Source organism: Manacus candei, unplaced genomic scaffold (genome assembly GCF_025592945.1).
Source record: "Manacus candei isolate 608988 ecotype Guabito, Panama unplaced genomic scaffold, ASM2559294v1 h1tg000014l, whole genome shotgun sequence".
NCBI classification, from domain to species: domain Eukaryota; kingdom Metazoa; phylum Chordata; class Aves; order Passeriformes; family Pipridae; genus Manacus; species Manacus candei.
Genome location: NW_026138062.1, coordinates 66,526,986 through 66,552,929, shown reverse-complemented (window position 1 = coordinate 66,552,929; position 25,944 = coordinate 66,526,986). Strand labels below are relative to the sequence as shown.

At 44.2% G+C, this 25,944-nt stretch overlaps 1 protein-coding gene across 2 annotated transcripts in view; it reads right to left on the bottom strand.

Annotated features, from left to right (window-relative positions):
- Positions 1 to 10,471: 10,471 nt before the first annotated feature.
- Positions 10,472 to 25,944, bottom strand: part of CYYR1 (cysteine and tyrosine rich 1) — a 58,368-nt gene continuing 42,895 nt past the window's right edge. For both annotated transcript variants that reach the window (XM_051779775.1, XM_051779776.1), the window contains exons 3-4: positions 20,992 to 21,149; positions 10,472 to 17,919 (exon numbers count right to left, since the gene is read on the bottom strand). In XM_051779775.1, coding sequence (XP_051635735.1) covers positions 17,786 to 17,919; positions 20,992 to 21,149 — 292 coding nt within the window. In that variant the 3' untranslated portion in view covers positions 10,472 to 17,785. The remainder of the gene's footprint in view (positions 17,920 to 20,991; positions 21,150 to 25,944) is intronic.

The window sequence follows — 25,944 nt, the reverse complement described above, 5'->3', positions numbered from 1 at the left end:
TAATACACAATTACAGAGCAATCCCCAGCTCACAAGGGCATATGTGCCACAAAATACAGTTTTATTATTATTTGCTCTGCCCACCAGTTCTGCAGAATGCTGTGGTTCTGAAAGAAAACTAGAGAAAAAGAATAAAATAATGCTGCAGAACTAAAGAAAGGAGGAAAAAACTAGCACAAACAGGACTCTTAAGGTCAAGCAAAACAAGGATATCTCTGGTTACCCTCCAAGTGATTCTCCTGAAAGGCCCACAGAGCTGTACCATCTTTTGTTTAAACCACCTATCTTTGCCCTTTTTATAGTCCTGAACAGTAATTTATTCCTGGATTGGCTGAAATATTAAGTCCCTGGTGTTGCCACTGTGATGCTTACGCAGAACATACTGCAAATGCAGAGGAACAAGTGCTTGTGTGTGCAGTTACAAGTGTCAGAAGTGCTGAGAAGGGGAGAAGGGTTTTATGAGGAGGCACACGAGTGTATCGATCTTGAGTGAAGCAGGGGACAACTCACTGTGACAGGGACTCACCTGGCCCAGGGAGCTGACCCATGAATCAGCCTTGCTGGTGGTGTGTTTCCTTAGGCTATGAGCTCAACTCAGCTTTTCACTGGGGAATCTCAGTTATTTCTTCCAACACCGATATTCACATTTTTCATTCTACTGTGCATGGGCAGGGTAGGCAAGCCTTTACAGATCCAGGCCCTCTTGGCCTCCTAACACACCTTTGGGTGAGAAATGCCCATCCTAGAAAAAGTGTCTTGAAGTGAGACATGGCTTCGAGGGAGCATTAAGGGGTCTTGCAAAGTGTTGTTCAGTTGTTGCTAGGGAACACTATTTCCTCTGCAAAAACCTCTCCACCATCCATAAGCCAAGTTTGGGGAACTCACAGTTATTTTTTTTGTCAAAAGCAATTTTTTATATACACGCACATGCATGCACACACACACACACACACACACACACTCACCTCCTTAGACCCTTTTCCCTGGTGTTACAGGTAATGTAAGTACAGATGATGTGAGTGGAAGTCTCCTCAGAGCTCTTTCACTAGCAGACAGGGGCACACCACTCCATTAATCTATTCAGGCTATTTAAGGGCCTCCCCACAACCATACCTGAGCCACCTGATGACTTTAAGTGGTTCTGTTTTACAGTGCTCCTGTGTTCTGGAGAAATGCCTTCTCTGCCTCACAGACAGGGAACTGAAGCATGGCAAAGATTAGTTGTTGAAAATCATAGCTGCAGCAGAGTTACGAGCAAAAGCAAAGCACGTCCCAGGTGAGTGTCCTATTCGTTCAACTGTCCATTAACAGTCACATATTTGGAGAGAATATTGAGTGTAAAATAATGAGGGAAGGAGACATTAATAGAAAGAAAGGGACCACAGGAAAGAAAGATTTATCATCAACTGATTTTACTGTGTAATCAGGCAATTGCTTTCCATTTTGCCTGCTTGAGAGTGTCCCCTGTCGCATAACTAAACTGGCATTTGGGGCACGTTTTCATATTTCATTTACTGCTGCTGTGGATGTGGGATGTTTGGGAATGAGAAGCACTGCTGGAATAGGGAGAATTATCTGATTTGATCCAGGAGCCTGGGGGAAAGCAGAAAAGAGAAAAGCAGGACAGTGAGAAGAAAACCTCTGGTTACTGGTTTGAGAGTGTGTCCTGTAAATAGGTTGATAAACACTGATCGCTGGGCAGCTGCTTCTGAACCCTGTGAGCATAGGGAGCTCCGGGCACTGCTTAATTCAAACTGAGGCACTCAGATTTGTTCTGAGGAAATGGCTCACAGCTTCAGGCACTCGGGTTTCAGAAACTCAGGCCAAACTCAAATGGAACATGAAAAAACAAAATAGAAAAATAAGAAAAGGAAAATTAGCCATTCTGCAAAGTGAGCTAGAACCACTGTCCCTTGGGTATTTCATTAATAGGATTATCAACAGACACCTTTGGGAAGCTGTTTGAAACTCAAACAAAGGCTGTGTTTAAATACAGGCTGTGTTTAAATATAAACTATACTTTTCTAGACTATTCCTGCCTCCATTTTAACTAAGTTTTCTGTTGCAATAAAAGCAAAAATCTAAACATTTAACAACCAGCTCCCAAGACAATGCTATTTTATATAAAAAAAAGCAGATTTAGAGAGTTAATAATATAGATTGTTTTCTTGAGCACAAAGAATCAGTTCATAATATATTGCTCGCAATAAAGAGTGAGCCTCGGATTTCGTGCAGCAATATTAATTACTGAGGGGAGAGAACGAAAGCAATCACATCAGATTAAGATTCTTCTGAATCACAGCAGAGAAGATAGAGCACATCTCCTGAATAAACAGATTATGTTACAGGGAGTAAAATTAGCAGGCAATCTTTGGCAATGCCTGCCTCTAACAGTTCTCCATATGATTTCTTGTGGGCAGGCCCTGGGGAGAACAACTGATGGCAGAGTGATTATTTCAGCTTCCCCGTGTTATTATTCTGCAGCCTTTCTTGGAGCGAGGGGATATTAACTATTCCACCTCTTCTCTGCGCTGCGGGGAAATCAGGCTTCACATCAGCGTGTAACATACGTGTAACAAATAACTGCTTGTTGCAGAAGCTTTTTTGATCTGAAACTATGAGAAATGGCACGCAGAAGAGAAAGGACTTCGTGTATTACTGCTGGAGGAACGATGCATTTTAAATAATTGATGTAAAATAAGGTTGACATCAAGAAAGCAATGGAATAGCCATGGATTCTCATACCTGAAAGAACAAGGGATGCACTTTGCATGTTGCAGTGAGGGTATTTCCACTGATTTTGGTGGATTCTGCCATTCTACTGTGCAGGCCAGGACAGAGCCCTCAACAGCACAGCCCCACCTCAGGCAGCACAAGCCAGTGTTACCAGGGCTGGGCATCCTGCTCTTCATCTACAGCTGCCTGGTAGGAGCTGGTGCTTTAGTTAACAAAGGTGCATTTCATCCCTAATGGAAACATGCCCTGGGCTCTGGAGGAATTTGGTGCAGTCTGCCTCTGAAGAAAGTTCTCTTTTCTGTGAGATGCCAAGAAAACTCCTCATGTCCGTAGTGCTGACACCTGCCATTCTGCATGTGCATTCCCAAGCCCCTCCTGAAGCCACCTGCAACCCAGCAGTGACTCCATGCCTTTGAATGCCTCAGCTTTGACTTAATACTCTTCTCTAGACTGCTGAGGAGAGGGAGAAACAGATCAGAAATCCTCAGAGGGGACTGTGTTGCTGAGACACGACCTATGTAGGACTGCTGGGCTTGGGCCAATAGCCCAGCACTGGGGTGGTGGGAGGTGGGAGAGGTGCAGGACACTCTGCAACCTGTAACTCCAGGGGGAAATATTGGACCCAGAGCTATCATGTATGAGAGTTGGGGATATGAGCACCACACCACCATGAATACCAAACCCCCTTGTACTTGTGTGCCTAGTCAAGGAAAGCTTCATTAGCAGTTTACTTCTAAGAATTTCTCCTATCCTAGAAACCCTGTGGGGAATCCACAGTAAAAAAAAAAAAAAGTGAAATCCTAAAAATGCAGGGATGCAGGGAGGTGACACCACCTCATGTCTATGTTGCATTCACAGAAATGTCTCTCCTTTTCATCAGCTGAAAAACTCTTTGTTTTGCCAGGCTGTGCAGAGGTCCTGAAATGCACCATAGTTATTTGGTGACAAGAACAGGGTCAAGTATGAGAGAAGCCCTTCATCCTCTAAACTTTATTAAAGTCAGGGAGCTAACTGTCCCTCCTAGAAAGATGACTAAAATAAATGTACTGCATTTTTATTCAGAGCTCGGAGGCAGATTGCACTGTACACTGTCTGCTCTCTGCCCTTCTGTGCCACTGTGGTGGGCAAGGCTTGCCCGTGCCCACTTATGACACAGTGTTTCTCTTAAGAACTCCTATTCAGTGTGCTTCTCCAAAGCTTCATACAAGAGAGAAACAGCAGCTGCTTAGAGATAACACCACAGCATCTTGCCCTGTGGGAAATACCACCTAATAATTTGTAAAACACTAAGACAAAATTTTCTTTAAAAAAAAAATAAATAATCTATACTATATATATTTATATAGTAGTTATGTTTCAACCTAAGAAAAAGATTGTTTTATACTGTGCTTGCAGTGGTGCTCTACCTTGTATTTGGAGGCAAGATCCCATCTGGCCTGTATGAAGCCAAAGCCTAAATGGTTGAGCTGGCTCTGGAAGAAGAGATCATAGAATAATAGAATGGGTTGGAACAGACCTTAAAGCTCATCTCATTCCAACCCCACTACCATGGGGGGACATCTTTCCCTAGACCAGGTTGCTCCAAGCCCTGCCCAACACGGCCTTGAACACTTCCTGGGCTAGGGCAGCCACAACTTCTCTAAGCAACCTGTGCCAGAGCCTCACCACCCTCACAGGGAAGAATTTCTTCCTAATATCCAATCTATATCTACCCTCTTTTAGTTTGAAGCCATTACCACATGACCTGTCACTCCAGGCCCTTGTAAATAGTCTCTCTCCATCTTTCTTGTGGGGCCCCCTTCAGGTACTGCAAGGCCACAATTAGGTCACACCAAAGCCTTCTCTTCTCCAGGTTGAACAATCCCAATTCTCTCAGCCTTTCCACATAGCAGAAGTGCTCCATCCCTCTGATCATCTTGGTGGCCTCCTCTGGACTCACTCCAACAGGTCCATGTCCTTCATGTGCTGAGAACCCCAGAGCTGGAGGCAGCACTGCAGGTGGGGTCTCACCAGAGCAGAGCAGAGGGGCAGAATCCCCTCCCTCCCCTGCTGCCCACACTGCTTTGGATGCAGCCCAGGACACGGGGGGTTTCTGGGCTCCCATGGCTGGGTCATGTCCAGCCTCTCACCCACCAGCACCCCCAAGTCCTTCTCAGCAGGGCTGCTCTGGATCTGTTCATCCCCCAGCCTGGATTGGTACCAGGAGTTGCCCTGACCCAGGTGCAGCACCAGCACTTGGTCTTGTTAAATCTCATGTGATTCCCATGGTTCCAATTCTCGAGCCTGTCCAGGTCCCTCTGGAGGCATCCTGTCCTTCGAGTGTGTCACTGCACCACTCAGCTTGGTGTCATCAGCAAATCTGCTGAGGGTGCACTTGATCCCTTTCTCTATGTCATTGATGAAGATATTAACACTGGCCCCAGTACAGACTCCTGAAGGACATCAATTGTCACTGATGTCCATTGGGACTCCGAGCTGTTGACCAACACCCTCTGGATGTGACTGTCCAACCACTGTTATCCATCTAAAAGTCCACCCATCAAATCCATCTCTCTCTAATTTAAAGAGAAGGATATTGTGGGCAACCACGTCAAAGGCCTTATGGAAGTCCAGATAAATGACATCTGGTTTTTGTCTTAGTTTGGGGTTTTTTTCAGATTTGTGTCCACAAAGTCCCCAAAAGGGGGACAGGGCTCTGCCTTGGAGAGTAACATAAAAGGGATGTGCAGTTTCTTTGACTTTCTGAGAAGCACTTACAACTAAATAACAGACAGTGCATGTGAAGCAGTACAACTTTCTTTCAGTGTAACTATGGTATAAGGTTCTTAACCCCCTTACAGTAACTCCCACCCAGGAAGAATAGTGTAAAGTAGCCAAATGAGGCATCCACATGCCAACAGGAACCCTAATTATATGTTGGGGAGTGATGAAAAGGGGAAAACAATCTCAGTTACTAAAGCAGCTATTAGCATAAAATAGGGATGTTTCAGCTCAAAACGAAGCATGAAGTCAGAAAGAAGATATTTCATGGCATGGAGAACTGAATGCTGCATGATGGGTAGCCCTCAAACCACAGACCACTGGCCCCTGATCCCCAGGAGAGGAAGGCTCATTTCCAGAGCAAACATGTTGGCTGTGGTTTCTTATGGAGTTTGCCAAAATCTGTGCTTGGGCACCCATGAACTGACTGCCCACTGATAGCAAATGAGCATAGTTCAGGTCTCACTGTATAATATTTCCACCTGCAAGGGTTTTTTATGGTATTTTCTTGTGCTTGCTTTGATGTGGCACAATGAAGGACCGTATCTGTGGATGATCCAGTCACCTTGTGCTGGGATTTCACCTGTGAGAGCATTCACGTTCCTCTTTCGAAAAAGAAAAAAAAAGGCTCAAAGCTGGGCACCCTGTGGAGAGAAGGAATTACACTCAGAAGAGCTGGTGCCAAGGGACTTTTACTCACATACTCATATTTTGGCTCAATAGGCAGCTTTCAGAGGAATGGGAGAGGGAACTGATGTGTGAAAATCAACTAGAGACAGAAAAAGATAATTTGCCAAACTACCTGCTGACTTCAGTCTCATTAACCTCCCATTTCCGTCACCGTTTCGTGAAGAAGCTGGCATATCCCAGCTGGATACGAGGTGCCAGCCGCCAGGCATGGAGGCAGTCCAAGGAGAGGGGCTGGCAGGGGCAGCCCACGGCCGTGCTGGCAGTGCCGACTGGCTCCACCATGTCCCCCTGCCCCAGAGTCCCCACGGCACAGGGAGCCCATGGAATGCATGTGCCGGTGACACCGTCACAGAGCGCGAGGCACTGCGGTGCTGTGCTGTGCTGCAACAGGGCAGCCACCAGGATCCATCCTGTTCGCTGCACAAAACCTAAAAAATTACAGCTTTGGGTCAGGTTTAGATGGCAAGGGAGCTCTTCCTTTCTTCGGCTCAGCTGATTTTAAATGCCTGTGTCTCCCCTCTGTGAAAGACAGGAATTTGCCAGTGTTTTTTAATCTGTGAGATGGCTAATTATTCCACTGAAAAACTGTGTGTGTAGGAGTGACTCCTGTTGTTTGCAGAGTGTGGTTGAGGAAAGGAAAGTTGCCGTCGGTATTAAAACAAAGAACTCTGACTTTTATTTCCACTTGATTTTGCACTTGGACTGGTTATTAGCTTAGCCTGTGGTAAAACTTTTTTTTTTCCCTTCCTTTTTTTCCATCAACCTTTATTTAAGCCTGGAGCTTTCCTGGACAGATATATTAACACAGAAACAATAAATCTGAATTTTCTGGAAAGCTCTGCAAAGATGCAGTAAATCTCTTTCAAAGATAAAATTAATTTACCACCAGGAGCAGGCAATCAGCAGCCTCTGAGCTGAAGACCCTTCTGCTCCTTACAGACCCACCAGTTCTGGGATGTGTGCAGGCAGACAATGTGATAGACGGCTGCTTTCCTGTCTCTGACTCTTGCCCTTAAATGAGTCTGCTGCAAATTCCCAGGAAATTTTGGAAGGTCCTCCAAATCTTCTGTGGTAAAACCCTCTGAATGGATAAGAAAGATAGAGGAAAAAATGATAAAAACTTGGAGATGAGTTCATCTCAGCTCAAGTGGGCCACAAACCCAGAATAGGTGGAAAGCTTTCCTGTATTTAGTGATTTCATTACTTTTGCCTCAAGGTCCTGAAAGCTTATTCAGCTTTCAACAACCATGGAAAATAAAGGGGCAAACCCCCCCCTTCTTTTCCCAAAATCACAGGCCAAGTGTTCATTTCAAGGGTCAACAAACCAAATGAAACTGTCCTTTCCAACTGGTATTCACCCTCCATTTACCAAAAGACAACCTTCTTGTGGGCTGTCTGTTGGGTAACCTACAGCATCAGGTACAAAGTTTAGAAGATGGATACTTTCCAACCCACTGAGATGGTTTTAAATTCCTTCTGGTCTTGACATGCAGGGTAACAATCCTTCCTCCCACTAAGGGGCTTAGGGTAAGTTTGGTGGCCTGCAGCCATCACGAGAGCTGATGTCAGTGGCATGGTCTCAGCAAAAGGTTTAGATAACTTCTGAATCATACTCCACCCCCAGTAAAAAATAAATTTCAAGATAAAAGCCAACAGTGAGCCTTAGCCAAGCTCAGAAATACCACAGGTCATATGAAGTATGTTAGTTTCCGGTGAAGTCAGATACACTTTGGAAGCTCCATCTTTCACGTGAGTGGATGCTCAGACCAAAAGGGTTTCTTTAAAAGGCTCTGTCCTCACGCTGCCTTTGATGGGATATCAGATCTCACTCGACTCAATGCAGACTCAAAGTTACAGGTGACAACACAAGTAGTGGCAGCAGCAAAGACACAGGCACCAGGGGCCAGGGGCAGTGGTCCTGACGTGTGGTGCAGTCTCCCCAAAGCCTCTGAGGAACTCCCCACTGTGGGTCTGACTGCCCTGTCCTCTGACTGCCCTCCTGGGTGTACAAGTGTGAAAATCACACTTCCTCGTTGCCAGGCAGACCCCTGATCTGAATTCTTGCCAGCACACTTCAGTGAATGATGATGGCATGACACTTTTACCTGTCAACCTTGTATTCAATATTACTGTGAGCAAAACAGAATATTTTGTCATGCCTGATCACATTTCTAAGTTCAAGTCTTCACTCAGACCCTGACTAGATGCCGAGTAATTTTCTTCTTGAATTACACAGACTACCAAATCACACATAAAGGAAATCACTGGGGAAAAAAAAAAAAGCAGCTATTTTTGATTGCATTGTCTCTAATAAATAGAGACTGTGAAAAGGTATTATGTTCAGTATCAATTATTCATATTTCCAACAAGTAACTGACACATCCTCAAGTTATGACTTCCATCTGTACTGGCTATAAAATATGGTTTTCACTATGATTGGAATGGCTGTTACTGGCTGTCAATTAAAATATATATCCTGTACCAGGCAATAGAAGCTGACAACACCAGGAAGAAATAACACTTGACAGCCACTTGGGAAATATATAGGCAAGAGAAGACTGAAAATTGTTGAAGATCTGTATCTATGGCTTCTTACTTTCAAACACTGACCTCCAAGATATGAAGAACAGAAAGATTTATTTGCACTTGAAAATTTCCCTTACCTCCTGTTGTTCTGTTTCCTTTTCATAACCAGGATAAATGAAATACTTCTAAATTACAGATAGCATTACCATATTTTAAAGAAGCAGCACCAAAGTCACGCTCGCTGCCCAGCATGAGAAATCCCCCTCAGCAGAAATCCTTGGCTGTCATTTTCCAGCCCTGGTACCCAGGGTAGACTGGAGCTAATTACCTGAAGTGAGGAAGTCTTCAGGTGAAGCCCAGGGGAGATTTATAATTTTGTTTAGCCCTTAGAGCCACTGGAACTGGCCTTTTACAGCAATAGATCACTCATACAGGAAGGAGGATTTTTGTGGGTTTTTTTTCCAGAAGCTGGGAAGACAAAGAAAATATCACCAGCTCCTGGGTAGGCACACAGATATGGACAGCTTAGGCAGTGCAACTATATTGTCTCAAAAATTAACAGAATAGAGGCTGCAAAGCTGGCCATGTAATTTCCTAACAGCTCCCAATGCTGGATGCAGATGCTCAGAGCTGTGTCCATTCCCTTCAGGTTCCATCTGTGTTGTCACCAGGTTCTACAGGAAAGCAAGGATTGGCAGAGCTAGTGCCAGAGGTCAGCCTGCACTCCCCTTTCTTACTCATAGGGCATGGAATAAAAAAATGGCAGAGACTTACTGCCTTTTTCAATTGCAAAGGTTGAAAATACCAGCTCATCAAATTGATATAGAATGAATAAGTGTATTTCTGGATGTAGATTCCCACTTTGCTTAATTCAACTTCATCGCTCTCACAAGTCTTATGTGAAGGTCATGGTGAACAGGGAAACCAGACACTTTGCTCTCCCTAGACCAGAATTATTATTCAGTTGCAGACAGAACTGATCCCTGTTGTCTTATTTCATTAATGAAAACTCTTGTCAGGTATCTTGACTATCAAGATCAAAGGCAAGTCCTATTACCCCTGGATGGAGAAGGGCTTTAAAACTTCAGTGAATCTGGAGCTCCAACTAGTGGGATGCTTTGTTTTCCCTCACTTCACATACAGCCAAGATCTAAGCTCTTAATCAGTCCCTTTTATTATCCTTATTTATGTCAGAAGGATCACTATCCAAGTTTACCACTGAGAAGACCAGGCTTCAAAAGGAACTTCTTTGCCTTCAGCAGCTACAGAAAGAAGATAGGTTGGGCTCCTGATCTTTTTTCAAATGAGTATGGCAGGTGTGGAAGGGATGGGAACATCAGGCTGCTACTCTTCTGGCTTTAAAGATAAGCATCAATAAATCTACATGTTTATGCTGTGACTTTTCCTAGACTTCTTGTACTGGTACAGTGGGGAGGGAGGATTCATGGCTGTGCAGAAGGAGACCACCCCAGCAGAGAAGGCTTGTTCAGCTGCCCTGGTTTGATCATATCACATAATGAGACCTAGGCAAAATTTGGTTTTACTTTAGCAGTCTCCCAGATACATCAGGGACCACTTCTACCTTGCTATTGTCTCTTGTAGATGATGAAGATGAATATACAAAATACCATAGCTGTGGCAGATGTCTTAAACAAAGGGTCACAGTTAGTTGGCAAGAAGTTATTATGGTTTATCTCCAAATTCATAATGTGCACACACACACCTATCGGTTGACTTCCCAGTCCCCCACCCTCCACCTCAGAGGAAGAGCACCACCAAACAAAGAACAGCAATGCAGCACATACATATTTATTTTCATTCCTAAATCCCAAGAATTTACCTGATAAGGTGTCAGCTAAGGCTCAGTTGTGGAGACTGCACTATCACAGCACTTTTTGGATGAATGCCTGCAAGAACTCAGTCTTGTTTTTTAAACACAGAAATAATGATGATGATAATTGACAAGGACAGCCTGAGGTGATTCCATAAATTCTTGTTATGTGAGGTAGCAGGTACAGAAGCAACCTTGTCTCTTAGCTGTCAATAAGTGGCAGGTACCATGGCATCCCTTTATGTCTAGGAAAGTTCCCAAACTCCACAAGGCCATTACCAAACCAAAGCAACTCACTGCTATGATGCTCAGCCTCAAACATGGCCCAGGCACAAGTATGCACATTTACTGCACATGTATGTTTTGCATATCCTGCTGTACAATCTATATAATCCATAGTCATCGATTTATTGTTCAAATTTCAGGGTATAATGAAGGAGTTTGAGTCCCACTACATGGGTTTGCTGGATTCCCAGCACAGATTACCATTTTGTTTAAGCAGAGCCCAGTAATCAGCAACTCACCGCCTGCATAAGACCAAAGGGACATTAAATATCTAAAAATTAGGCCAAGAAGTGTATTATACCTCAACAAGAAGCATAAAACCAATTTCCCACTTGAGTGATTGTTTATAAAGGTCCAGATGCAAAGGAGGGAGTTATAGCTACTGAAATCACAAGGCATCCCCAGGAAATGTTTGGGCTTTGCAGTTGCACAGATGCCTGTAACATACCCTCCCCTTCTGTTAAAGATGCTCTACAGCAAAGGAAAACAGCAACATTCAAAAAATTGGAGACAGCAATGCTGTCAACTTGATAAGTGGCAAAGTACAGGGAAAAGGACATCCCTCAGACCTGAGCTAGACCAGATAGCAGACATGGGCTTGACTTCTTTTTCTTCTTTCTAAACTTACTGACCACATTTGGATTTCTGGAGAGAAAGTAGAGTTTCGTCACAAGCAAAGTCTGGGCTAAGGGTGAACTCAGGGTAGCTGCTGAACAGCTGGCCTTCCTCCCCTGCAGAGAAGGTGATGCTTACCACCAGGGTATGGATGATTTGCAGAGCCAAGCCTCCCTGTGGTGGTGATGCAGGGGAGAAAGGGTCTGCTTGGAAGGTGTTTTCCCTGTGAGCAGTGCTCTTTGGAAAAGCTCTTTGGCAAGCAGCAACAAAATAAGGACACAGTCCTGAGGGATTTGAAGGGAGCATGTAAAATAAGGGCGATGAGATGAGCCACTGGTAAATATGTTGTAATATAACAAAGATGGGAGAAAACACCTTGGGGAAAGGTGGTACCAGTCCCCAGATTAGTTCCTGTAATGGAAGGCTTCCCACCAATACAACGTGGGATCTACCGAGAGAAATGTGGGGATTGCTTACTGGCCATGAAAAAATGGCTTTGCCCATGTTCCTGATAATGAACGCATCAGTGATGTGTTGGGAAGGTCATGAGCTAAGATGGCCAGCTTGGCACTCATGCCAGAAAGAAGGACTGCCCTGAAGTCTCCCACCAGGCCTTCTTCCTGCAGGTGAGCAGAGGGGTCAAGTGAAGTCACAGGCCGAGGGAAAACCAGCACTTCACAGTTCCCACTCCAGCCTCCCTCCTGCAGGCTTCAGCTGTCTAAAATCAGCTGCCTTTGCTGGTAGCAGGCCAGCTTGCCTCCATGGAGGAACCAGCTCCATATGCTCAGCTGACAAAAAAACCCCTAAAAAACACTTTCTTCAGAAACACCTAAGTCTTTGGCTTTCCTTTTGTTTCTGTTGGCTTTAGTCCACTCTTAGTCACTGTGGTAGCAATGGCATCCAAAGCCTGCCCTTTCCTACTCTCCACTATGGATGCAAATATTAATGGTGCACAGCATAACAAAAATAATTAACAGTTTCATTTTCAGAGCTGTGTAAATATTGACCATCTAATCTTTGCAGCAAACTGGAAAACTGGTTACTGTCTCCAGAACCCTAAATTACACGATCCTGGAGCTGGAGCTCCCTAGATCCTTCCCTTGGCTGTTCTCCTGACTCTATGGCAGCTCTTCAACATACTCCCTGCTCACTGTTCTCCTCATAAAGTGACACTGAGCTGTCTTCTGAAGAACAAAAAAAGTCTTGACCATTTTGCTTTTCTCCATCTCTCTTTCCCTTTTTGAAGTGAGGGACCATCAATTCTCCTTTCTTCAGTCCTCTGCTTGTTTGTCCATTTTGGCTGTACACTAAAATCACAACAGAGTGGGAGGGGGGTTACAATGGCTGCACCACAAGTCAGGCTTGGACTGGGGCTCCTCAGACGTTGCTGCAATGAAAAATTGGGTGTACCCACTGGAAAGTAATCACAGGAGCCACCTGATACAAGGTTTTGGTCATTATTTTCTTGAGGTGTTTTCTCCAAATATTGATGTTTCAGGGAAACACAAGAAATATATTTAACTGCCCTTAATTCTTTTGTGCAATTTCTGCCCCAGGGTGTTAGACACTATTACTGTGTGCTGTTAAATATCTATTGGGTTTATTCCACAGTGACTAAAATAATTATTTTTCTAAATAATTATTTACTAAAGCATTTGGAGAGCTTCCAGGATGAAAGTGAATACAGAAATGCTAAATATTTACTATTCTAATAGACAGCCATCAGTGCTTTATGAACTATCCCATTACATCCAAAAAAATATCATTGTGATTTCACAAATGAAATCCTGAGAACATTTGCTTTAAATTGAAAGACTCTATTTCTGCTATATCAAGAACACTGTTAATATCGATCCCGGTGCTCTACAGAGCAAACTAATCTTTTCATTGTGGCACTATTGAAAATCTGGTCTAGTACACTGGTAAAACTGCATCTTTCAAAGTTACCAACATTAAGAAAGCAAATGGCTACATTTTTCATTAATTAAAAATGGCTTATAATAACATTAATGATCTTTTCATCAGAGTATGTAATTTAGGTAATGGCAGCCTACCCCATTAACTTCCCCTGGCTTTACCTTGGCCTTCTAACTCCTCCAACTGGTTATTACCTAATTTGTAAAGTCTCCCAAATGGGTCATTAGCTCTTAAAGAGATGTCTCCTGCTGTTTGGTATATACCCTAGAAACAGTAGGCTGTCAGAGAGTGAGCTGGTTTCAAAGTAGCTCTTTCTGGGGGAAAAAAAAAAGTTAAAGAAATGCCAGACTAAATCAAGTTTGTGAAATGAATCACGGCTTGAAATATCCCCAATACATGACTAAGACATCACACAGATTTTTTTTTTTCCCACAAAAGAGGACTGGCAGCAGAGCATATGCCGGCATATGTGCCCTTGTAAGCACCTGCAATTCCTGCTGCTTCCAATCCCTAACAGCAATTGTGTAACCAGGCAGCCATCTAATGTGCTAAACTAGGAAACCAAGGAGAAAGGCTCACGGGACCAGGCTCTGTACTCCTCACACGGAGACCTTCACTCTCTCGGCTTCCCCAGTGCAGACCAGAAATTGTGAACCAAAGGTAGAGCAGCCTGACACTGTAAGACCAGCAGCATTTGGTTCAAGTCCATGAACATCCAGGGCAACGCTACACTGACCAACCAATTAGTGATAATGTCTGCTGCCAAGAGAGAAAAGCAAAAGATCCTTTGGCCTTTCTCGGCCATAGATTACATGTTCAGGTTTGCGGGGTTTTTTCTTTACAATATGATGTAGGGCAATGAGATGAAGAAAGTCCGTGTGACTAAGTAAAAACTCTTTGTACTAATGCACTGATCCACAAGCTATTCCTGTCAGACAGAATAAGGGACCACTGGCTGGCAATATCTGCGCTGCAGGAACTTTGAATGCAGAGGTGTTGAAGAAATTACATGTTTCCACACAAAGAATCACAGCACCATAGAGTGGTTTGGGTTGGAAGGGACCTTAAAGCTCACCTCATTCCATTCCCCTGCCATGGGCAGGGACACCTCCCACTAGACCAGGTTGCTCCAAGCCCCATTCAAAGTGGCCTTGAACACTTCCAGGGATGGGGCAGCTACAGCTTCCCCGGGCAACCTGTTCCAGTGTTTCACCACCCTCACAGTGAGGAATTTCTTCCTAATATCTAATCTAATTCTACCCTCAGAAAACATTCCCGCTTGTCCCCTATGCGCTTTTGTAAAAAGCCCCACTCCAGGCTTCTAGCAGCCCCCTTTAGGTACTGGAACACTTCAATTTTTTCAACTAAACTTAACTAATATAACCACTATTGGCAAGTGCTTCCATTTGTTTAGCAGCAACTTCTTTGTTCTATTCCTTTGCTCTTGTAAATCTCTCAGACTCCCTCCTCCTCTCCGTTTCTCTCAGTTTTACTTATTTTCACTGCAATCACCACCTCTTTCTGAAATTAAGCTACTCTGTACTAGTTCTACCTGGTTTGCTGAAATGGCAACACCTATGTTTTATGGCCTTAGCAAGGACAAGACATGTGGTGTCCTCTGAAATTAAAATCAATGTCTGGTATGTCCCAGTATTATGTGGATCTGCAGAACATTAATTAACAACAAAAATCAACATTCCCACTGCTGTTTTCAAAGCAAACAAATAGCTCTCACTCAGTACAAAATTCTCAACTTCCCATTTCCATAATTTTCCCCGGAATAAGTCATGTAAACGTTGTAGGTACTTTGGTCACTATGACCTTTATGCAACATCATCAGAGGCAACACATAATCCCAAGGCTGAGAAATAGGGGACTCTGTGATCAAAGACTTTCAGTAATTTTCCAGAAATTCCTTTTTATGTAAGAAATCTGTTTCATAACTTGTTCTGACAAATGTCACGGCTGGAGAAATTCTTTCTCTCAGGGAAGATTTATGATCCGTAGGATAGTTTTCTTTCTCTGTATTCTTCAGAAGAATGGATTCAACAAATACAAACTGCTCATTGATTTGTGTGTCTCCATGTTCCGCACAAAGAAATAAAATACAGGAATGAGAAAATGACAATACTCATTATCTACAGGTAATTTTTTGGCACCAAAATATCATCCAGTGTGATCAACTAGAAAGTGCTGAGGTACTAGCATAAAATGATGCAGTAGGAACTGGGTTTTCTGCAGGGAAACCTATGTTTATTCTGTTCTTCATGCTGGTCTCGATGTTGGCAGGCACATCAATATCAGCAGACAGTTTTGAGCAAGGACTGCCAAAACACCGCACGCAAAAGGTTGCCCCCTTCATGGGAGGATTTCAACTGGGATCTCTTGAGAGGTCAGGGCAACAGCTGAAATGTCACAGAAGACAGCACAGAGCAGAAGTAATTGTAAGGATAAGCCAGTTCAGGACTTGTCACCTCTGAACAGCAAAACAGAAATGAGAATTTAAGTCTCGTTAACCAGCAGCAACCATAAACCTGGGATGCAGCTCAGTTTTCCTCCGACTGGGTCACAAATGCCTTGGTAGCTAATGGGCTGATGATCCAAGGCTCAGCTTGGCCAAGGGGCACAACACAGATCTTCTGAACTTGTACTGATGAGGACTGAGGCCAACTGTGCTTTTAAGGGGGGTTTCGAGGGGATAAGTTTAGTCAGCCTGCAAAGGACAAATACAACTGCAAAACCTGAGCAAGAACAGTCAGTAAGGTCTTGTTTTGAGAATGCCTTTGAATAACTTTTATGCTCAAAGTTAAATGTTGCTTGAGTTCTTCCCTGAATGAGGACTGAATGCCAGAAGTATCAGACTTGGGGGGTAATGAGAGGTTGTCAGTTGACTCCACTGGTTTATGGTACCATGTCTTGCAAGTTGCTTTTTTTTATTCATTACTATGTGGATACACCTGAAAATAAGATGAGGGCTACAATGGAAAACATTTAAATGCATTCTGATCTCCGGGAATCAGCAGTAACTTTCAGTCTCTCCCTCTGAGATGGACCTGATGTCACGGTTGTCCTGAACTCCAGGTGCCATATTTTTGGCTATAGCATTCTTAAACTGCCCAGACACTCGATTCAAACTAAGGGCATTCAGCACTTTTACACCGCTGAAGAGAACCACCGTGTTTGTAGTTTGCATATAAATCTGAGAAAAATAACAGTCTCACCACTGAAGGATGACGCTTTAGGCAATAGAATATTCTTTTCTGAAGTCAAACTGCTGCTGCTAAATTATAGTTAGCCTCCTAAGGACATGGAACATTTTAAATCATAAAGGTCTGGACTGTACATAGCAAAGAATAAGTAATTTTGAACAATATGCATGACAAATGCAAAAAGTATTACTTAGTGACCTAGATTTTTAAAATGCCCAAGACAACATTCAAAAGTAACATGATCCCCACAGTCTCTATGCTCATCTCTTTGGTCAGGCTGAATATCCTTATTACTGGTAAACAGTATGACTTGGAAAAAAAAAAAGCCTTTATGCAATCCAACTGAAGACAAACCTGAGATGTTTTAATATTTGGTTTGCATTTCTTCTACCACTTGTGAGTTTTGCCAATTCAGTATTTTTATAATAAAATCCAAGTATGATTTGCTGATAAAAAAGGCATTGTAGCATATTTCCAATGTATAGAGTATTTAAGTCCAGGCAAAAGTAAATCAGCTATAAATTAGAGTATTTCACATACAAAAATGCTCTTTATGTTAACACTTTAGTTTACAAACTAGTCTCAAACTGTTGGCAATTTAAACAACCTGCAGTTGGTCAAAAATAATACCCATCATTTTTTAGTTACTGCATAACTCCAACAGCACTTCTCTTTGTAACATGCTTATCAGACCAATAAGCACAGTGATCATTGGCTATTATTGGCTGGAAGTGGAAAACGAAAACAGCTTCAGTATTCCTTGTTCTTCCTTATTCCCCTTGTTTCAAGGAAGGCATAGTGGTTACTTCAAGACAACAGCTGGAGTTTTCCCCCCGAAATAAGCCCCAGCAGCTGGCTCTTGTGCTTTTGAAACAGCTTGCTGAACCATTTGCACCACCTGCATGTTCCCACACAGGAAAAGCCCCACTCCCACATGCTGCAGCTGAAGATAAGACTGATGCTGAGCACCACTCAGCAGACACCAACTTACAGGAACTGTTTCTTTGGTCATGCATTGTTTAATCACAAAACATGACGGTCCATAAGGGACAGGATTTTTCTTCATCCTGAGCTATGGCAACTTTTCCAGGTTATTCCAATGCTGGGCCATACGTGTTGATGCACATCCCACCCTACTTGTCCCTGAGCTGGTAACACTGTCCCAACAGTGCTGGCTGTTGCAATAGGCACTCAATATCCATGTGAAGACATGTAATTATTTCCCTGAATATCCAGGGTATGGAGGGGGTGGGGGATACTGTATTGAGGTCTGTGGGGTTGGAGTATAAGGTGGAGGTAGGTCAGCTGGGTACTCCATTTCGAATTCATAACTGTATGGTGGTGGAGCCACTGCAATGGGAGAAAAAAAAAAGACATAGTTAAAAATCTGTTTTTCAGATGCAAGCCTCAAGTATTTCCTTGTTGACATCCAGATTTCCACACAACTGATACAAAATCTCCTGGCAATGCACTCAGTTGTTTTTCAGGCTGCCCTTATACAGTCACTTCACATCAATGAGAGTCTTCGCTTTTTGCCCTTTCCTTCCCTTCCTAGCCGTGTGCCACCAACACGCCGTGCTGGTAACAGTGTTTGAATGTCTGTACAGCAGATGTCACCATGGGAGGAAGGCTGGGTGTTTATCAGATCCACTCCCTTCCACCTCCTTCAGCAGCAACATGGAATGTATGTTGTCCCAAAACGACAGGGCAGCCAGGGCTCTTGATTTCCACAGATCTCTCAAACACCCTCTGGATCCCCAGGAGATGTGTGACATTCCACAACACGGCAAGCACAGCAGCATCTCACCTCCCAGGGTAAACACTGGACATCCCACCATGGCTCGGGCTGAGGAAGAACAAAGCTTTCCCCTTGTTCATACATACCCATGGGGACATCTGAGGAGAGCCCAGCATTTGTAAACTGGGTCAGGCATTTAGGAGACAACAAAAATATTCACAAGCAACTGAAAACATTTTCTCAACTACTTCTATTCACCTTAGAGAAGACAGATCCATTCAGTGACAAAAGACAGTAAATGCTGCAGAATGACAGCATGGTAGGAACTGCAGGATCCCATGTCAACATTCCATTAGTCTCTAAAATTTTAAGGTCCAGAGTCTGCTCATGTGACCGTGTCACTGTTAAGGTCCTGAGTCTGCTCATGTCTCCATTTATGTCACCACGGATGCTTTCCTATTCCCTCCCTAGATGTCTCAGGCAGACTGGCAGTGAAATAGCACTTGCATAGAGAGAAAACAGAAACCCAGGATGTTTGTGATGGGGGGAAGAGACTCAAATCCCAGTGTGCCATGGAAAGCACGCCCTGCTCTCCGAAAACTGGGCTGTTGTTGTGGCTGAGGCCGTTCCTGTCCAAAACAGAGGGAGGGTTGGTCACAAGCCCTTCAGCCAAAGCCAGATCAGTCATTACTCCAAAAGTGTTCATGACAGCGGGGAACACAAAAATCATTTCAGAGCTTCCCCATCCTCTAAAATCTGCTGCTGCTGCTGAGAGGAAGAACTGCTCGAACTAATGTTTGCACTAGGAACTGGGAGCGTGTGGAGTCAAACTGCCTGGAGGTGGAGAGATAAGGGTGAGTCATTGCAGGAGCAGACTTGGGGAGGAAAAGCCTAGAACCCTGGAGTTTTCAGTTTGCTCTTGTTTTTACAGCTTGCAGCGACTATGAGTTTCTGAAGTAGCTCTTCAGCAGTACATGGTTGAGAATACTGCTGTTTTCTGTCATTTCACATCTCTCTATGCAAAACAATGTTGCAATTACAAAGATGATTATAGAGGCTTTCAGTTCAACTGGAAAGTAAGAGCATGAGGGAGAAAACAGACACTAAGACTGGTAAGTGTGATAAAGGAATACATAATAAATATTGCATAGCTTGCCTATAAGTATACATAATCCACCTGGGGTTTGCTGCAACCTTTGCAACAGGAGGGAATATAAAGGCAGGGAATCTCTAAGAGTGGGATGAAGGGACTTCATGCATGAAACACCTTTGCATTTTATTACTGTGAACTCTCAGAGTTATCCCAAGGCAATCGCTCCTGGATTTATAATTAACAATGTCACTGAATTGCATAAACATCATTATGCTGCTTCCAGGGTCTGCTTTGCTCTTCAACAATGCAGCCACTTTCATGTGCTAGGTGGGGAGTCCAGACAAATGAGCCTTGCAGACTCCAGCTGGCTCAGTGCCACCTCTTTTGGTGCTCCTGTTCCCCAGTCCCAGACTGGTGTGAGTTGACAAGTGTGGCGCAGTGGGTGGCTCTGCAACAGAGCTGGCTCAGATACAGCCTGATGTACCAGCTCGCACTCATTATGGACACAACTGCACTGCACCACACCCATGAGGGGTCCCTGCTGTCCTCTGGGGTGCCCCAGAGCCTGTGACAGCTTAACAGCTCAGTGCCAGACCTGGCTTAGGCTCTGCACCTCCCCTGCTGCTGCCTGCACCTAAAAAACCATTACATCAAAACAGTGTGAACCCACAGAGAAGACTGAACTGAGAACTCCAATACCCAGCCAACTTTGACCAAGGCACAACAGGCACCTCTGCACCACGTCCCTGCCCGTGGCAGGGGGTTAGAACCAGAAGATCTCGAAAGTCTGTTCCAACCCAAGCCATTCTAAGATCTATGACCACTCTCCAAATTCCTATCAGTTCAGTTCAGGCATGGCGCCAGGTGGATACAGAGAGCTACTTGGATCCAGCCCTGCATCCCAGCCAGCAGTCCCTCCTGGGACACACAGCACAGAGCACCCTGCAGAGATGCCCGCGTGCCTTTGTAGAAGTCATGGGGGATCCTGCAGCACACAGCAAGGCTCAAGAACTCTGGCCAAGTACCAGCCAGGTCAGGTTGCATTAGACCCCACATCACCACTTTAAGCCTTTGTACTCTGACCCACAGTCCTTATTGTCCAGGTTTTCCCCTCTCTGTGGTATGCCGGGCCCCCATTATATTGGACAATGGAAAGGAGCTGGCTACATATGAACAAGAACAAATACAAGAACCAGATCACAAAAGAAGAACAACTGATCTGTTGCCAGAGAGCCTCTGGCTCAGAGAGGTCTGTCCTGCACAATGCAGCACTGCCCTGAGGGAGGGCTCAACACGCTCCTGCAGGCACCGCAAGGCACACAGCTGTGTGAGTGTGGCACCTGGCCAGACCTCATCAGCCCACTGAGCAGCTGAATAAATGAGCCCGGGCAGAGTGATGCACTGACAGACACTGTGCACACGGAGCTGTCCTGTGTTCCTCAGCAGGGAGCTGTGCCGTCCCCCTCCAGACAGAGAGGAGCCTCCTGCTGTAGTCACACCCCTCGCTCACTGTGGAGCTGTAAGCACCCGAAGACGACACTCCTGCCTTGACCACAGGCACTCTTGCAGGGCTGTCACACTGCCCCCTTACCTGGGTACGTGCTGATGGTGTTGATGTGCGTGGTCCGGATGACCCCTACTCGAGTCCCACGGTTGCTCTTCATGCACATGCAGATACAGATGGCAATCCCAGCTATCACTCCCATTATAAACACTATGCCAAAAACAATTCCAGCTATTGCTGTGCCTCTGCAAGAGGAATGGAAACATGCAGTCAGTCTCAGCCAAATAACGTTTACAAAACAAAATCTTTTTCTCAGGAACAGCTCATATTTAAGAAAATAAATGCATACTGACAACTGAAAATGCTGCAAATTTTGATCCATTGGGGCATGTGAATAGCAAAAGTGAATGATCTCAGAGACCAAAATGAGAAACACTTCCAAAGTTGCCTTTGCAATTGTGCCAGATCACTCTGCTGATTTACCATATATTAAATCCTTCCATTCCAGGGCCATTTGAATTTAACTACTTTTAAATACTATCAAGAATAATTCCTTCTCTTTCCCCTCATCACACAAGACTTTTTTCCCCTCTAAGGCATTGGTATGATATTCTTTTGAAAAGAAAGCACAAGTTATCCCCAGTAATATATTCCAGAAGCATCCATGTGCATGCTGTGCTTCCACAGGAATACTGTCATTGCTTCATCTTAGGTCAAAAAGTCCTTCTGTTGTGCTTCTAAGCCCACAGATTAAGGAGAGCCTCCTCTTCTCCAGGATGAGTGGCACGAAGCAAAGCGAATGCCCACTCTTTCACACATCTGCCACTGCAGCCAGCACAAGTATTTGAGGCTTATATGATTTCTTTTAAAATGGTCCAGAGGAAATTTAGCTCAGCCCCTGAAGTAATGAATCAGGCTTCCCTTGAAATTATAATACAGAGAAAGGAAAGAAAGCCTTAGTGCACTGACACATTGGAGAAAAACCTCACCAAGAGGCACTGAAGAGCTCCCAGGAATACTCAGGGCAAAATCAGCCTTTCTGATGAACCCTACTTCACTCAGGTTTGTTGTCAGCCACAGGCAGTGAAGCATATGTTACATGAAAGATGGTATTTACAGCATACCCTTCTATGAAAAAAGCCCAGTGACTTGCCAGAAATATTCCTACTCTGTGCATCTCTTCATCTCCCAGCAAAGTCTTCCAATAGCAACCTTGCTGACAACCTTTTCATTGGATATTTAATCAATCCAAACTGATAGTTTGTGAATGTGAATAAGCCCCAGTAGGAATTACTTCAATCTATAGAATAAAACAGGCTCTGCAATACTAAAAACATTAAAAGGAGTCTAAACCATAGCTTAGCTCCCCCATACAGGCATGGAAACACATAGCAGGCCCAATTTTCAAAATGCTGATAGACCGTTGGCTTCCAAACACTCAGCAAGAGTCAGGATGGACTCAGTAGCTGAAAAACAAGACCTTTTGTGTAGGAGCCTAAATATGAATTTAAGAGCTTGTTTTTAGGCCCCAAATATTCAGGAACTTGGCCAAGATTTGCAGTACAATCACTGAATTGTACAGCATAAGTAAACACAGACCACTTGCTGTCTTACTGAAATACACTTCCAGGGAGCTAAATTGTTCTCTGCTATTACGTAGCAATGAATGAAGAGTGTGCAGGGAGAGCACACTGTTAATATTTTGCAGAATATATAAAGACCTATTTTACAAAAGCTTAATCATGACAGCAAACACCTGGCCATAAAACCAGCAGCTCAAAACACTGATGTGCTAAAGTGCTTTGGTATTAACCACCATGAGTAACTGAGGAACACATCTACAATAGCTTGCATCTAACAAAAAGGAAGTATGATGCTCTTGGAAGATGTGATCAAGAGACTTCCAGTTTTCCCATCCTGCTCTCTCTGAGAACATTATCGCTACCTTGAGAGAAACTGCCATATGAGACAACAGTTTGATTCAGGAGACACTTTAACACAATACTCTCTCCATTCCAGAAAGTTTTCTAATAATACCACAATTAAAAAATCACAGCATCTCTATTATAAACAGCAGTGATTAGCGACTGCTCTTGCTCCATCCCCTTACTGGATGAATTATGTGAGCTCTGCATCCCAGAGTTGCAGGGATCTCGCCTACACTGAAATAATCCCTCTCCCAGGTGGATTCCCAGCAGCAGAACCAGCCACTGCTGACCACTGGCCTCCTGTCCTGAACTCCACTTCTGCTTTGTTCATTGTACACTGCTGCCCATGCATCCTGGGTATGCTCCTGCATCCCTGGGACACTCTGCCCAGCTGATCTTCTCAAATCCCAGAAAACACAACAGTTTCTTGCACTTCCAACCAGCTGCACCCTGAGGAAAACTCAACCTCCATCATAAAAACTCACAGAAGTGGGTAACACGCAGCACATGTTACCTTCCCAGTGCTAGATTAAGATTCCTGGATTAACAAAGCCCATTTTAAACACAGTTTTAAAACCGTTTGTCTCAGCTGCCTCCAAAAGCAAAGGTATCCTGTTTGCTCCAGAAGTGGTCAACCAGATGCCACATGGCATCCACCCTGAGAGATGTGCTGTACTCTTCATGGGCAAGACAGCTGTAGAAAGTCCCTCTGCATCTGCCTGCATCTGAAGGCCTCTCAGCCTAAACAGAACTATACTGAAAAGTAAGAGCCACTTCTGCCAGCCTAGCAAACCCAGGTCAGTAAGTAAAACAAGGAATTCTAAGGCATTCTTTTGCTGGTCCCTACCATAGCTCCTGCTGGTATAGCCATGAACCAGAAACAAAAATGGTCATCAAAGAAAATATTCACCAGCTGAGCTTTGCTGACAAAACTGGCAAGTGCAAGTCTTGCTCACAGTTCTGAAATCAGGACAAAAAGCGGTTTAAATAGGCAGACCCACTTCTGCCTGTGGATCCAGGTTTTCACACTGCAGTGGTAAATTTAGACCACCTATGGATGGTTACGCAAAGAGAGCCTGAGAGACGGAGCAAAAGATATAGGTCACTTTTAAAATCCAGTTACAGCCTGACTGAGTACCAGGATAGAGGTGCTCACGGGTCCCGGTGGGCTTCACATCAGACCCAGTGCCACGCACATGAAACTGTTCCAGGAATCAAGTGTTTGACTCGAAAAGGACCTGTTTGAGAGGACTTAGGGAGATCTACTCTCACACATGTATATAACAGAACGCATATATAACACTATGCCAGTCTCTGACAATGAGTCAAAATGTAAACCCACCATGATTCAGAGACCTGCAGCCTCTCACAATGGCCTCCAGTGAAACCAGGAGCAGTCTGACTCCACATATCAGGCTGCACCTTCTCAGCACCAAATCCTGCCAGGACAATGGTCAGCCTCCATTTCTGCTCCTTGGGTTCTGCCCTAACTTCACATGTGGTATGGCATGGCACTTAAAAAAAGGGAGAAAATATTCTCTCCCGGCCTTCTCCGAAGAGTTGCCTCCTCAGCAACTTTCTGACACAGACAGGTTGGTTTCATTTTTAACTCACTGTATTTCTTCTCTGCAAATCTGTCCAGCCTCATCCTAAACTCATGCAAATTTTAGCATCCACAGCCTCACATGGCAAAGAGTTCCCCAACTGTAACAGAATCATAGCATGGTTAGGGCTGGAAGGGACCTTAAAGATCATCTCATTCCAAACCCCCTGCTGTGGGCAGGGACACCTTACAGCAGACCAGGTTGCTCCAAGCCTTGTCCAACCTGGCCTTGAACACCTTCAGGTATGGGGCATCCACGGCTTCTGTGGGCATCCTGTGCCAGTGCTTCACCACCCCCTGAGTAAAGAACTTGTTCCTAATATCTAATACAAACATGCCCCCTGTCAGTCTAAAACCACTGTGTGCCTGACAAACTGTCCCCTCTGGACTATTCTGAACTGAATGCCCAGTAGTTTCACGTGAGGTTCCCAGCCTCCAGCTCGTCACCCACCAGCAAGCCCTTCCTTCTGCTCAGTCCATGGTTTTACAGACCCTTAGCATCTCCCCTGGCAGCCAACTCTTCCATGTCCTGCAGGAGCCCAGTATCTCTTGGCTGTTCTGCCTACAGAGGGACCTCTTCACACCCTGATTACCCCAGTCACCCCTCCTTGTGCTTTTTCTCAACCTCTTCTGTTGTTTTCTGAGAGCTGCAGAGCTGCACAGTAACATTTGTTGTATTCTTCACTATTTCCTTCCTAAATAATCCACAATATTAGATTTATTTTTCTCTTGGCTATCAAACAGTGGGAAACTAAGGCTTTATGGCACTATTTACCACAGTACCAAGTCTCATTTCTGGGAGATAATGTCCGTCCAGAGTCCACCAAGTCATGTGGGAGTTTGGGTTGTTTTCCCCTGGATGCATTATGTAGTATTTACAGGCCCTGGATTTTCTGATGCAGTGCCTAGACTTGTGTCCTCTACTGGAGAACACAGGCTCTAAGTAGCACAGGTGAGCTTGAGCCACCAGTTTTGCCAAAGCCCAGCTCACTCTATAATACTGTATCAATTTAGAAACTATCATTGCAGAGGGGGCAGTGTTCTGCATTTATATTGGCATAAAGGTCTTTTCATCCTGTAATTGCTCACGTTAGCAATTTTACAGCAATTTGATCGAGCATGGCAAGTTGTGAGAAGCATGTGAGGATCAGTATTCCCACTCTGCCTTCGCTATATTCATTACCATATTACTGCAAGGAAGACACGCCATTCTCAGTCTTCTCTTTGCTCAGCTGATCTCTTCCATCTCATCATCTTTCCTAATTTCCAGTACTTTATTAGTTCTCCAATTAATTTATTGCCAACTCTGTATCTATGATTTGCTGGCACTGCATCTCTAGAATAATATTAATAACAATGCATGCAGTGCACTTTGGAATACTACTGCTAATATTAATAAATGCCCTTTATTTTTTTTCCCCTTTCAGGCATTCAAAAAGAAGCTGATAAGGGATTTTTTTAAACTCATTCTCTGAGATAAAATAAAACACAAAAAAATCGATGATCTTT